A 13,933-nucleotide genomic window follows, 5' to 3' on the forward strand; every position below is an offset into this window, starting at 1 on the left:
TTTGTCACTGCTGATCCCTTTAAAAACAAAAATTGATTTAAGTTGTGAAATTATTAAATGATATCAGTCTCAATTTTGCTTTTGAGAAGAGAGTTTCGGATTTCTGCTATTTTATGTGAAGCACAAACCCTAATGTCACAACGAAATGACCTACCTTAAATTTTTAAGTTAATATCCCCGAGATTCTGGTGATTTTTGCTGTGGAAATCAATTTTCTCTATCTCTTTAAATGCTCTGATAGCTGACTTTCTCATCTGACTTCCAGTGTAACAAAACTGTTAGAATGAGGACTTTCATAGGCCAGTGCCTGCTGTGAAAAGAAAATTTGGGATTTTTATGGTGCTGAATGAGACACTGAACTCGCTAGTGAAGTTATCAGTGTGGTAATGAATGTGTTGTAGGCAATCCAGCCCTGTTGATATTAAAACAGAATTCTTGAATTAATTAGTTGAACAGTGGTCACTAATGTTCACTAGCAATTTCATGAAACGATTGTCTAGATGTGTGATTTAAAAGAAAGGATTGCACTAACATCCTGGTTTGTTCTTTGGTAGCCCAGGGCATGTTGGCTTTATTTGTACAGCAAATAAGGTATTGTTTGTTTATTATTACAGATTGTATCATCTGCTTCGGCTGATCTCCAGGATTACACTTATTATTTTGTGCCAGCTCCTTGGCTTTCGGTGAAGCTTCTGCGACTGCTGCAGTGCTATCCCCCACCAGGTGAGCTCTTCATGTCCCCACAGGGGAGAATCCCAATCCCAGTCCAGGTAGACCCCTAATAACCAGTTTTGTCGCTAACATCTTCCAACTTAGAGCAATTTGTTCAGAGCAAATGATCCAAGGTTCAGTCCCTGATCTGTGCACCTTGTGGTGAATAGCTTGTGGTCACTCATGAGTCAAGAGTTGCGATTTGGGTGAAGTAACAGAGCTGTTGGTTGCATGGGAGTTCAGTTGGGTAATGTGCGCATGCCCCCTTTTGATCTGGACCCACTAAGACACGATCATCAGACAATATTTTCATTCATCCAGTTCAAAATCACATGGAAAATTCTGAGACCAACAAACTCAGAACAGTTGAGGGAATGAACCTGGAACTTAGATGGTGTCTTCAAGATTCCCTTTTCTGTTTTGGAGATGATGGAAGTGAGACTGTAACATGGAGTCTGTCCTATGAGCAGTAGTGATTGTGTATAAATAACCAATTTCTGTCTCCTGTAGAGGATCCTGCTATTCGAGGACGTTTAACTGAATGTCTTGAAACTATCCTGAACAAGGCCCAGGAGCCACCCAAGTCAAAGAAAGTGCAACATTCAAATGTCAAAAATGCAGTCCTGTTTGAGGCCATTAGCCTCATCATTCACCACGACAGGTCAGTCAGATAGGTTTGCAGTAAAAAAGAATTGCTGGGCCTTGCAGATGGTGAGGATGACATTTAGATCTTGTTATGTTTCAGTAATTTCATGTTTACCTCAATATTATTCAAGTCTCCCCTTACTGCAGCTTTTCTACTATTGTAGCAGCTGTCTTGCTAACTGCTCACACATCTCACTTTCATTAAGCAACAATATAAAACTTTCTTCCTTTCTGATAATAGATTCCTTATTTCTTCTTAACTTGATCCAATCAGACTTTATTTGACCTTATTATACCTGCTTACGCATCTGTCAAAGTCATGGTGGCTCTGGTTAACATAGCTGCCTCAAACCTCCAGGTTCAATTCCAGCCTCTGGCGACTGTCAGTGTGGAGTTTGCACGTTCTCCCCATGTCTGTGTGGGTTTCCTCCTGGTGCTCTGGTTTCCTGCCACAGTTCAAAGATGTGCAGGCTAGGTGGATTAGCCATGGAAAATGCAGGGTTACAGGGATAGGGTAGGGTAGTGAGTCTGGGTGAGATGCCCTTTGAAGGGTTGGTATGGATTCAGTAGGCCCAATGGCCTGTTTTCACACTGTAAGGATTCTACGATATCTACAATACTAGCTCCTCCAGTTCCACAGTCCATTCTCATTTAGCTTGGCTACACCAGTCCAAGTCAGTGATTGGCATCTCCAAACACTTTACACTTTTGAAATTGTGGTCATATTAGAATGTGGGTATTATAATGAATATGTGTGTTGCAGACAGGCCCTGAGATATCAAGCATTAACAGAATGGTAACCTTCTTCAAGTTGTGCTCTCAAGACCTGGACTGATAATCTGGGTATAAGTTCAAATCCTATCAAGACAGCTGAGGTCTGCCACAGAGTCTTGGAAGTGATACAGTGCAGAAGGATACCATTCAACCCATCACGTCTGCACTGGCTCTTCAAACGAGCATCACGACAGTGCCATTCCTTGACTTTTGAACTCAGTTAATTAATTAAACTTGGAATGATAATGAAATATAAGTCTGGGGAACTCTGAAATCACCAGGTTGTTGTAAAACAAAATCCACCACTGAATATATTGAAGACTGGCTTAGACAAACATTTGGTTTCATAGGGAATTATGGGATATGGGGAGTAAACAGGAAATTAGAAATGAAATACAAGATCAGCCATCAGCAGACTAGGCTCAACAGGCTGAATATTCTACTCTTACTACATTCATGTGATCCCATGATTAGATTCAAAATGAACTCACTGAGCTACTGGACTTTGGCTGTATATCAGCCATCCATATTTTATAATGTCCTGGACCTCAGGTTGAAATCCTGCCACGCTTAATTCATCACATTTCATTTCCAGGGAACACTAAGTCTCAATTGGGAATCAAATGCAATCTGAGTCTTCAAGCCAAACCCAACTTTTCATGTTGAGCATCCACTGTCAGTATTGGTAGAAATTAAAGCCCACCCCATACTCAAGTTGAATAGGGAATGCTGGAAAAGCACAGCAGGTAAGGCATCATCCAGGGAATAAGAGAATGAGCATTTCAGGCATAAGTCCTTCCACATATATGTGGGAGGGGGAAGGGGGCTGAGAGATAAATAGGAGGGTGGGGGTGGGACTGGGGGGAAAGGTAGCTGGGAAGGAAATAGGTAGATATTGTGGGGGAGGGAGTGATGGTGATAGATGAGAGGGGAGGTTGGATGGATAGGTGGGAAGGAAGACTGACAGGTAGGACTGTTAAAGAGGGTGGTGCCGGGTTGGAGAGTTGGATCTGGATGAAGTGGGGGGAGGGGAGATGAGACTAGTGGAATCAACATTAATGCCATGTGGTTGGAGGGTCCCAAGATGGAAGGTAGGGCATTCTTCCTCCAGGTGTTGGGTAGTTTGGATTTGGCAATGGAGGAGGGCCAGGACTTGCATGTCCTTGGCAGAGTGGGAGGGAGAGTTGATGTGGTCAGCCAAAGGGTAGTGTGATTGTTTGGTGCATGTGTCCCAGAGATATTCCCTGCACCGAATCTCAGGTTGGCAACCTATCTCCCCACGATAGAGGAGACCATATCGAGAGCAGCGGACACAGTGGATCAGGGATTTGGAGGTGCAGGGAAATTTCTGCCAGATGTGGAAGGATCCTTTGGGGTCTTGGACAGAGGTGAGGGTCAGTATGGCACAAGTTTTACACCTCTTGCGGCAGCAAGGGAATGTGCCGGGAGTGGTGGGTGGGTTGGTGGGGGATTTGGAGTCACTGAGGGAATGGTCTCTGCGGAACACTGATTGGGTGGGGAGGGAAATATAAACCTCGGGTGGTGGGGTCTGATTGTAGGTGGTGGAAATGGCAGAGGATAATGTGCTGCATCCGGAGATTAGTGGGTGGAAGGTGAGGACCAGTGGGGGTTCTATCCTTGTTGTAGTTGGAGAGGTGGGGTTCAAGGATGAAGGTGCGGGAAGTGGAGTAGATGTACTGGAGGGCATTATTGACCATGTGGGAGGGGAAATTGCAATCCTTTAGATAGCAGGCCTTCTGAGATGTCCTGGAGTGGAATCACTCCTCCTGTGAGTGGATACAGCAGAGACGGAGGCGAAGGCGGAGGAATCGTGAGAAAGGGATAGTGCTTTTACTGGAGGGGGGTGGGGGTGGGAGGAGGTATTGTCCAGGTAGCCATAGGAGTCAGTGGTTTTGAAGTAGATGTTCATCTTCCCAGCTGCCTTCCCTCCACCCCCACCCTCACCTCCTATTTATCTCTCAGCCCCCTTCTCCATCCAACATTCCTGATGAACAACTCATACCTGAAATGTTGATTCTGCACGTCCCCGGATGCTGCCTGACATTCTGTGCTTTTCCAGTGTGCCACACTTTTCGACTCTGATCTCCAGCATCTGCAGTCCTCACTTTCTCCCTCCCTTCCTCACCACAGTCTCTATCAAACACTTCCAGGACAGGGACTGTATGGGATTAGATACAGAGTAGAGTTGTCTTTTTCTTGGTCTGAGCTGTTCACATCCAGGGCCTTCACCATCATTCTCCTTAGGCCTGCTCTGTAAGGTTATAGATTCTGAAAACTTGCAGAATTTAAGTGTCTGTTCTTCTTTTAACTTTGGAAGGTTGCCTACCCTGGTGCCTTGTATAGTTAGGTGCCATTTGCTAGGTTGAATAGTAAGATTGAGTGCCTGTTTCTTTTCTCCATTGCTTCCTTTAAGTTTTTTCATGTGCAAGACTGTGGAGGGATTTGAAAATAAGGATAAGCTGCCTCTATTGAATCAGTGGAGTTTTGGTGCATGGATGGAGACCATTTAGTTCATTACTCCACATGAGCTTGAAAACAAATCCTACTGTTCTGCTTTTCCTCCCTCAGCCTCTTGCTGTATCTATCATTGCTTCCTTGAATCTCAACTTGAATCTGCCGCTGCTATTCTGTGACAATAAATTATCTTCTTTCTCCCTCTTCAGCCTCTCATTCCCTCACACTCTTTCCTTTCAAATACTTTGCCGCTTAATGTAAAAAATCGCCAACCAATCTCCTATTAAACTGCGAACAAGTTCATGGCTGAGTTGGGCTAAAGGTTGATCCCATGATTTTCAGTTACATCCTTTTGATTCCACAGTGAACCGAATCTCCTTGTCCGTGCCTGTAACCAGCTGGGTCAGTTTCTGCAGCATCGGGAGACCAATTTACGATACCTGGCTCTGGAGAGCATGTGGCTGCTGGCTAGCTCTGAGTTTTCTCATGAGGCAGTGAAGGCACATATTGAAACAGTCATCAATGCACTCAAGGTAGTTGTCCTTACTGCTTTTTGATATGTTCAGCCTTACCGCTAATCTGTGACGTTTTAATAAATGCTCCCTCTGGCTGGTCAAGAGCCATTTTGGAGCTGGTGTAAGCTTTATAAGACAGAAGATGGGCAGTTGGAATATACTCAGTACTGGCATGTCCAAATACTTGGGCCATTAATAAATCAAATTTGTCACCAGCACATTTGTTTTTGCCCTGTTCATCTGTGTTTAGTCAGTGAGACCAGCACACCCACCATGTCTCTCATCATGCCCAGTCCTTCCATAGCTAGCACATCCCCCTTCAACTGGGGACTCTTGCTCTGAGCTCTAATTAGACTTGTGAAGCACCTTTACTTTGACTTCCCTAACAAGCTTGGTTCTCTGTTTGAATATTTTTCCTCTATAGGTTGTTCTCCTATAACGCATGTTTCATCAAAGTAATTTGGCTGTAACGCGATTGGTGAAATGGGCAACGATTTTTAAAAAATGTTCCCAAGGCTATTACACGATTCCATCGCCTTAAATCCACTCTAGGTGTTTACGTCAGATCAAGCAAAGGAGGTTGGATGATGGGGCAAATTTTTATCTGTCCTTATTGTTGATGTTTTTGAGGATGTTCTTATAAAGTATTGCAGCAGAAAAAATTTGGATTTCAAGATTCTCCTCATTCTGAACAATGCACCAAGCTATCCTCTCGCCATTGGTGAACCTTCTGAAAAAAATCAAAGTGCTATTTTTACCTCCGAACACTACCTCTCTCATCCAACCCATTGACAAGGGTGCAATAGCAGCTTTTAAAGCTTATTATTTAAGGTGCAGATTCAGGAAGTTGATTGCTGCTCCTAAGGGGGAAATTAAGGACAGTGTTCTTCAATTTTAGAAGAGTTTTGACATTAAGAATGCTATTGACATCATTGTGGAGGTCTGGGGTGATGTCAGTGAGGACTGCTAGCATGCATTTTGGCAGAAGCTTCTCCCAGATTTTCTTCATGATGTCAAAAGCATTAAAATGTCTGAGGAGCTTCCAGCAATCAAAGGACATTGTGTCACTCTTGCAAAGCAAGTTGAATTCGAAGAAGTGGAGACTGATCTACAAGAACTTGTTGCTGTGGGGCAAATTGAAGCCTGAGTTGAAGACAATGAAGTCCAGGATGAAGCACCACAAGACCTTTCCACTTCTCTTTTGTCTTCTATCCTGAGGGAATTTGAGAAGCAGGTGCAGTTCATAGAAGACAATGACTACAATGCAGAATGCAACAGGATAGCAGTTTGTGGCATAAAGTCTTATCTGGCACCCTATGAACAGCTTCTTCCTGAAAGAAGAAAGATGCCAAAGCAGCAAAAATTAGATGCCTTTTTTAAGCCAACCCCCCAAGGATCAGACTGAGGATGATGAACCATAGCCATCCACTTCTAGACTAAATATTTTCTTTCGTCGTAACCCTGCACTCAGAACTGCACCTGAAAATGATGATGATGCTGATGATATGAACCCCTGTCATAATACAGTACTGTAACTCAGCAAACTTGGAAATCCCTTAAAGTTTTAAATTTAATGTTCATTAAAATATATGATTTCAACACTTGTACTGCACTATCATTTGCGTTAGACTAATTACTATTTTTGTTTCGCTTTTTACTGATATTTTTGCTGGTTTGCCCCAACCTTGTTTTTCCCATAGGCCCTGTTATTTGGATTGCATGATTTTCTATACACAAGGCTGCACAAGAATGCAACTACTTCATTATAGCAGAACATACTGTACTGAGTTCCCTGCATTGTCATGTTTGCACATCAGTTTGAATCCCTTACTAGAAAAGCTTTCAGATTGAAGTGGGTGTTATGAAAGCTTTGAGGCATTTAGCAGTATCCTTGTGTGGAGGGATCTGTCTCTCTGTAGATCAGTCATTGCCCACCACTGACTTTACTGTTTGTGTTACAGACTGAGAGGGATGTCAGTGTGCGACAGAGGGCAGTGGATCTCTTGTATGGGATGTGTGATCGCAGCAATGCCCATCAGATCGTGGCAGAGATGCTGAATTATCTGGAGAATGCTGATTATTCCATTCGTGAAGAAATTGTGAGTCCTCTTGGTTGTTTGAGTAATGGTGCCTCCCATCTGTTCATATTCAGATACTTGGTTTTGTTTCCATTTGGTCACCAAACAAGATTTTCTGGTTCAAAACGGAAATTCCTTCCAATTTTGCACCCATTTTTGACAGGCCAAAGTGAGATAGAGTCATAGCAATAAATAAGAGGAGGTTCATTGTGATGTGGCCCATTTTGTGATAGTCCCATGTGGCTGGACTGCTTGACCAGAAACAGATGCAGAAGCAAACTATCCTCAGGTCTAGTTGAGATATAATCCAAGCTGCTGTGTGAAACAAGGGAGGAAATCACAGGGGCCCTGACCCAAATTTTTAAATCATCTCTGCCACAGAGGAGGTGCCAGAGGATTGGACTGCAACTAATGTGGGTGCACTTTACAAGAATGGTGATCAAGACAGATTTGGGAACTATAAACTAGAGAGTTTCGCATCAGAGATACGGAAGCTATTAGAGAAAATAGTGAAGGAGAATCTAAATGAATCTGCATTTAGAGAGGCAAGGATTGAGCAGGCATAGTCAACATAGATGTCATGCCTAACCAACCTAACAGAATTTTTTGAGGAGGTAACCAAATGTTTGGATGAAGGTAGGGCAGGTGATGTCATCCATATGGATTTCAGCAAAATCTTTGACAAGATCCCACATGAGGAACTGAAAAGAAGATCAAAGCTCATGGGATCCAGGCTAAGTTGGCAATTAGAGTCCAAAATTTGAGACAGAGGGTGGTAGTAGAAGGCTGTTTGTGTGACTGAAGCCTGGTGTGCAGTGATGTACCACAGGAATCAGTGCTGGGTCTTTTTTGTTTGTGATATGTAAAATAATGGACATGAGAATGTGGGAGGGATGGTAAGTTTGCAGATAACACAAAGATTGAACAGGTGGTTGACAGTGAGGAGGGAGGGGATAGGATGTTGAAGGATATAAATGGATCAGTTTGATGGACAGATTAATGGCAGATACAATTAAACCTGATAAATGTGAAGTGATGCACTTTGAAAGAAGGTAAAAAAATCAAGGGAGTATTTAATGAAAGACAGGACAGTGGTGCACCTCAGAAGAATAGAAGAATCTTGGGATGCTTATTCAGAGATCCCTGAAAGTGGTGGGACATGATATTAGGGTAGTTAAGAAGGCAGACAGGACACTTGTCTGTATCAGGGTGAAAGTGAGGACTGCAGATGCTGGAGATCAGAGTCAAGATTAGAGTGGCGCTGGAAAAGCACAGCAGGTCAGATAGCATCCGAGGAGCAGGATAATCAACATTTCGGGCAGGAGCCCTTCATCAGGAATGAGGGTGGGAGCCTCTGGGGTGGAGACATAAATGGGAGGAGGGTAGGGGGAGAAGGTAGCTAAGAGTGCAGTAGGTGGATGGAGGTGGGGATAAAGGTGATAGATCGGAGAGGAGGATGGAGCAGATAGGTGGGAAGGAAGATTGGCGGGTAGGACAGGTCATGAGGATCATACTGAACTGAAAGGTTGGAACTGGGATAAGGTGGGAGGGAAGTGAAATGAGGAAACTGGTGCAGTCCACATTGATGGCCTTGGGTTGAAGCGTTCCAAGGCCGAAAATGAAGCGTTCTTTCTCCAGGCATCGGGTGGTGAGGGAGTGGCAATGGAAGAGGCCCAGGATCTGCATGTCCTTGGCAGAGTGGGAGGAGGATTGAAATGTTCGGCCACGGTGCGTTGGGGTTGTTTGGTGCGAGTGTCCTAAAGCGTTCTGTGAGAAGGGGTCCAGTCTTCCCAGTGTAAAGGAGACCGCATTGGGAGCAACGGATACAATAAATGACGTTTGTGGAAGTTCAGGTGAAACTTTGATGGATGTGGAAGGCTCCTTTGGGGCCTTGGATGGAGGTGAGGGGGGGAGGTGTGGGCGCAGGTCTTGCAATTCCTGCAGTGTCAGGGGAAGGTGTCAGGAGGGGAAGGTGGGTTGTTGGGAGGGGCTTGGACCTGACCAGGTAGTCAAGGAGGAAGCGGTTTTTGTGGAAAGCGTATAGGGGTGCACCTATTGCACTCTTAGCTACCTTCTTTCCAGCCCCACCGCCTCCCATTTATCTCTCCACCCCGGAGTCTCCTAGCCTTATTCCTGATGAAGGGCTCCTGCCCAAAATGGAGATTTTCCTGCTCCTTGGATGCTGCCTGACCTGCTGTGCTTTTCCAGCACCACTCTAATCTTGACTTGCCTGTATCAGTCAAGGCATAGGTTATAAGCGCATTATAAAATTTTAAATAACTTTGGAGTACTGTTTGCAGATCTGGCCACCACATTGTAGGAAGGATGTAATTGCACTAGATGGGGTGCAGAGGAGATTCACCAGGATGTTGCCTGAGCTGAAATAGTTTAGCTACGAAGAGAAGCTGGACAAGTTTGAAATCACACAACACCAGGTTATAGTCCAACAGGTTTAATTGAAAGCACACTAGCTTTCAGTGCGCCACTCCTTCATCAGGTGGAGTTTGAGGTTAGTAATCTCTGATTGTTCCCAGCGCTGGAACTAGCAGATTAGAAATAGGAAAATGTGGTGGGGGAGGCAGGATGGTTGAATTGGGAGTTGAAGGGGGGAAATTTAATGTGGAGCTTGAAGCACGATGCAGGAGGGAAGGCTTCAGATTCTTAGGGCTCTGGACAGAATGCATTTCTTCTAAAGGGATAGAGTGCATTGGGGACAGCATCCTTGTAGGGAGATTCACAGTTGTGTGTTGATACTGGCTTTAAGACGTGTATTCTGTCCTGATGTTTGGAAGAGAGATTTTGAGCCCAGAGGCAACAGGTTATTGCCTTCAAGCCAAAAAAGTAAAGAGCTTGTGAGCTCCTGGATTTTTTTAAAAAGTTGGAACAGTAGAAATAGCATGAATGGGTGGAATCAGGCTCCCACAGAACCAGGGTTTCAGTTTAGCTTTGTGTTGTTGGGGTTTTGATGTTAGCTGTGGAAGCTGTTATACATCTCTGTTAGTCACAGCAAAAAGCTGGAGTTCTCTCTCTCTGCTAGAATTTTCACATGGTGTTTTTTTTCTCCTGGACTGGAGAAACATCACATGTGTTACACTCTATATTTTATTGAATTTGCCTTTGCCAGATGGGATGTTGCTAAATTAGAGCTGTTGCAGTTTAGTAATCAGGTAATCTAGTGGGGTTCAAGTTCTCTTAACTCTTCTTTGTCTTGTTTGTATTTTAACTGGGTGCAAGAATAAAGTGTGTTTTGCTTAAAGCAGAGTAGTTTGATCAATCGAATTACACCTGGAAAACAGTACCTTTATAGTTGCCTTTAAAGAAGATAAAAGTTAGGCTCGAGGCTACCTCCTTAATATATTTGACATTGGTTTGGTCTGGTCCATAACAAGTGCGATTGAGGACAGTTTAAACTTAATGGCTACCAACTTATAGAAGTCAAAAAGAGTAATAAGGTTCAGAAACTGACAATGATGATGGTTTGAGAGAAGGGAGGAGAGCCATATTAAATAAAAGCAGGTCAAGATACATTGCGAGGAATGTAAAACAGAATGACAGTTTTTATGCATAAATGTACAAAGCATGTTGAGTAAGGTTTGGAGATCTAGAAACAGCAATAGCAGTGTTGGAATATGATACAGTGACAGTGATGGATACATGGTTTAGAAATAGCAAGGCCTGGGTACTTAATACACAAGAATAAAAAGATTGGACAAGATGGAGAAAGGAAGGTGGGATTTCTGTAATGGTCAGGGAAGATCTAAAATGTGCATGATGTATGTCAAATGTATTCTTCAAGTGCGATCCAGATTAAATACAATTGATTGCGAGAGGAGAAGAAAATAACATTAGGAATGAGACTGCATGAGAATAGAACAGCAGTCAACAGAAAACTCAAACATTTCCATCAGTTTGTAAATCGTAAGCAGGTAGTAAGAGGTGAAGTGAGCCACATTAGGGTTAAAGAAGGTGGCATTTGCTTTTCGGTACAGGACTAACCTAGAATAATTAGAGTTCTTTATATCAATGTTTGTGAAGGAAGGGGATCTGACAAAGTGTCTGTTGAGAATAGTATGAAAATTGAAAGGGAGGAATCACCTGGAAAAGCTGACCGTGCTTAGAATAGATAAGTCATCTGGTCAGGATGTGTTGCTAAAAGAGGTGGGGTTGGAGATAGCAGAGGATTTGCCATTATCTTCAATCTTCCCTAGATTAGTGGGAGGTGTCAGAGGGTTGGAGAGTGGCAAATAGACATTGATATTCAAGAACAACTGTAGGCAGCATGAGCAGTTGCAGTTGATTGGCTTAACATCAGTCAGATTTTGGTATTCCATAATCAGTGACAAAAATTCAGTGAGCTGTTGGTTGGGTTTGTTTAATGTTGCAAGTCAACTGTTAATAATAATAAAAAACAATAGTATTTATTTATTTAACATTAATACTGTAACAACAAAATACCCTATACACTAACAATTTATACTATAAATCTAATCAAATATCTTATGCTTTAGCTTAACTCTGCATGATCATTTCCACCACACTAGATCTTGGCCTTGATCCATGTGGCGATGATCGACTGGTTGTCTTTTCTCGGTGGTCCCAAGGGGTGTCTTCTCTTCATAGTGGTTGGCCTTGAGTTACTGTGCCTGAGGATGATGTTGCAACAATTCTTGTACTTAGTAGTTGTCCCAACCCTTTTGGGAGGGTTTTCAGTGTCCTCCAATAGATTGATCAGGGCTCGATCATTCTGATTGAACTGATCGAACCAGGTGTTGACATGTCAATGGCAGGGTGGTCCTTATGCATCCATTCCTGGAGGTGTTAAGTGCACATAGGTCAGGTAGCCCTCTCCAAATAGGAGCGTGAGGTGCTCCTGTGTGTGGCAAACAATTTGACGTTCCTGTTGGCCTGGGGATGGCATTCAGGTTGATTCTATTCAATTCAAATTCAAGTGCATCTTGTATTGTCTGCAGCTGCTGGATTAATTATGTACTATCTGGATTCTGCAGCATGTTTATTAGCACAGTCACTTTAGTCAAGGCTTGTTTCAATTTCCCAGCATGCCTCAGTTATTGTCCATTTTTTTGTAAATCCATCATGTATCCAATATTTTGAGCAGCTCATCCAGCTACATTAATGAGCCAGAGTAGCATTGTACAAGACAGATTGTGATTGACTAATATAACAGTGATTTCTGATGAAAGAACAAACAAGGATTATGAAGTGAATGCAGTTGATATTGTCGATATGATCTTCAAGGACGACAAGATATCAAATAGAAGAGTGATTAATTTAATGGAGATTTATGGAAAGAGGCTCAGTTCCCAATTAAATAATTGGCTTAAGGACAGAAAGCAGCTGAGCTAGCTGGGTATCATTCAGACTGGAGGATGATAGTCTTATCTAACGGTCAGTGCTAGCACCTTATTTTTAAACTTACAAATGGTTTGGATCTTGGGACACAATGTACAACTCCAAAACTTGTCAGTGTTGGTGGTGCAACACATAGCAAAGATGCTATTAATTGCCTACTGTAGGACATAGATAGACTAGCAAAAGCAGCAGAAGGGGTTTTGTGAGGAGAAATGTGAGGTGAAGCATTTTAACAGAAAGGATAGGGAGAAGTTATACAGATGTGCAGTTATAACGATCCAGTTCAAAAGACTGTGCGTATGCATCAATCTTTGAAAATGACAGGACATATTGAAATAATAGATACAAAGCAGGTGCAGTCTTGTGCTTTATAGATCAAAGTACATAGTATAAAAGCCCAGGTAGTTATATTTAGAAAGCTATGGTTAGCATCATCAAGTGTACTGAGTGAGTCTTGGTTACTGGACTTTAGGAAAAATGTGAAGGTGATTGAGTGAATGCAGAGGAGAGTGACCAGAATGATTCTTGATATCTTTGAAGTGTAACTCTTGCTGTAATTAAAAAAAAACATAAACAGAAGTAAGGGAAAAAAGTAATTTGTTCAGTAAGGTTGCTGGAGAGATAATGATTGTCAAAGACACCAGAAAGCATTTACACTTAGATGATGTCTTTGACAGTGCAGCACTTAGAGTCATAGAGATAACCAGATATCCCAACCCAATGTAGTCCCACCTGCCAGCACCTGGCTCATATTGTCCCAAATCCTTCCTATTCATATACCCTTCCAGATACCTTTTAAATATTGCAAGTATACTAGCCTCCATCATTTGCTCTGGCAGCTCATTCCATACATGTACCACTGTCTGCATGATACAGTTGCCCCTTGGGTTTCTTTTATATCATTCCCCTCTCACCCTAAATCTATATCCTGTAGTTCTGGACTCCCCCACTCCAAGGAAAAGACTTTGTCTATTTCTCTTGTCCATGCCCATCATGATTTTATAAACCACTATAAGGTCTCCCCTCAGCCTCTGACGGTCCAGGGAAAACAGCCCGAGCATATTCATCCTCTTCCTATAACTCAAATCCTCCAATCCTGGCAACAACCTCGTAAATCTTTTCCGAACCCTTTCAAGTTTCACAACATCCTTCCGATAGAAAGAGATAAGAATTGCATGCAATATTCCAAAAGTAGCCAGACCAATGTCCTGTACATCTGCAAAAATGGCCTCCCATCTCCTATACTCAATACTCTGGCCAATAAAGGAAAGCATACCAAACGCTTTCTTCACTATCCTATCTACCTGCGACTCCACCTTCTGCACTCCAAGGTCTCTTTGTTCAGCAACACTCCCTAGGACCTTA

The 13,933-nt window shown here is 42.8% G+C and overlaps 1 protein-coding gene across 3 annotated transcripts in view; it reads left to right on the top strand.

The window, feature by feature from the left end:
- LOC132824345 (AP-2 complex subunit alpha-2-like) overlaps positions 1 to 13,933 on the top strand; it is a 96,167-nt gene that overhangs the window by 20,966 nt on the left and 61,268 nt on the right. For all 3 annotated transcript variants that reach the window (XM_060838703.1, XM_060838704.1, XM_060838705.1), the window contains 4 exons: positions 615 to 723; positions 1,222 to 1,372; positions 4,970 to 5,138; positions 7,082 to 7,219. In XM_060838703.1, coding sequence (XP_060694686.1) covers positions 615 to 723; positions 1,222 to 1,372; positions 4,970 to 5,138; positions 7,082 to 7,219 — 567 coding nt within the window. The remainder of the gene's footprint in view (positions 1 to 614; positions 724 to 1,221; positions 1,373 to 4,969; positions 5,139 to 7,081; positions 7,220 to 13,933) is intronic.

The sequence above is a fragment of the Hemiscyllium ocellatum genome, chromosome 18, assembly GCF_020745735.1.
Source record: "Hemiscyllium ocellatum isolate sHemOce1 chromosome 18, sHemOce1.pat.X.cur, whole genome shotgun sequence".
Classification (NCBI taxonomy): Eukaryota; Metazoa; Chordata; class Chondrichthyes; order Orectolobiformes; family Hemiscylliidae; genus Hemiscyllium; species Hemiscyllium ocellatum.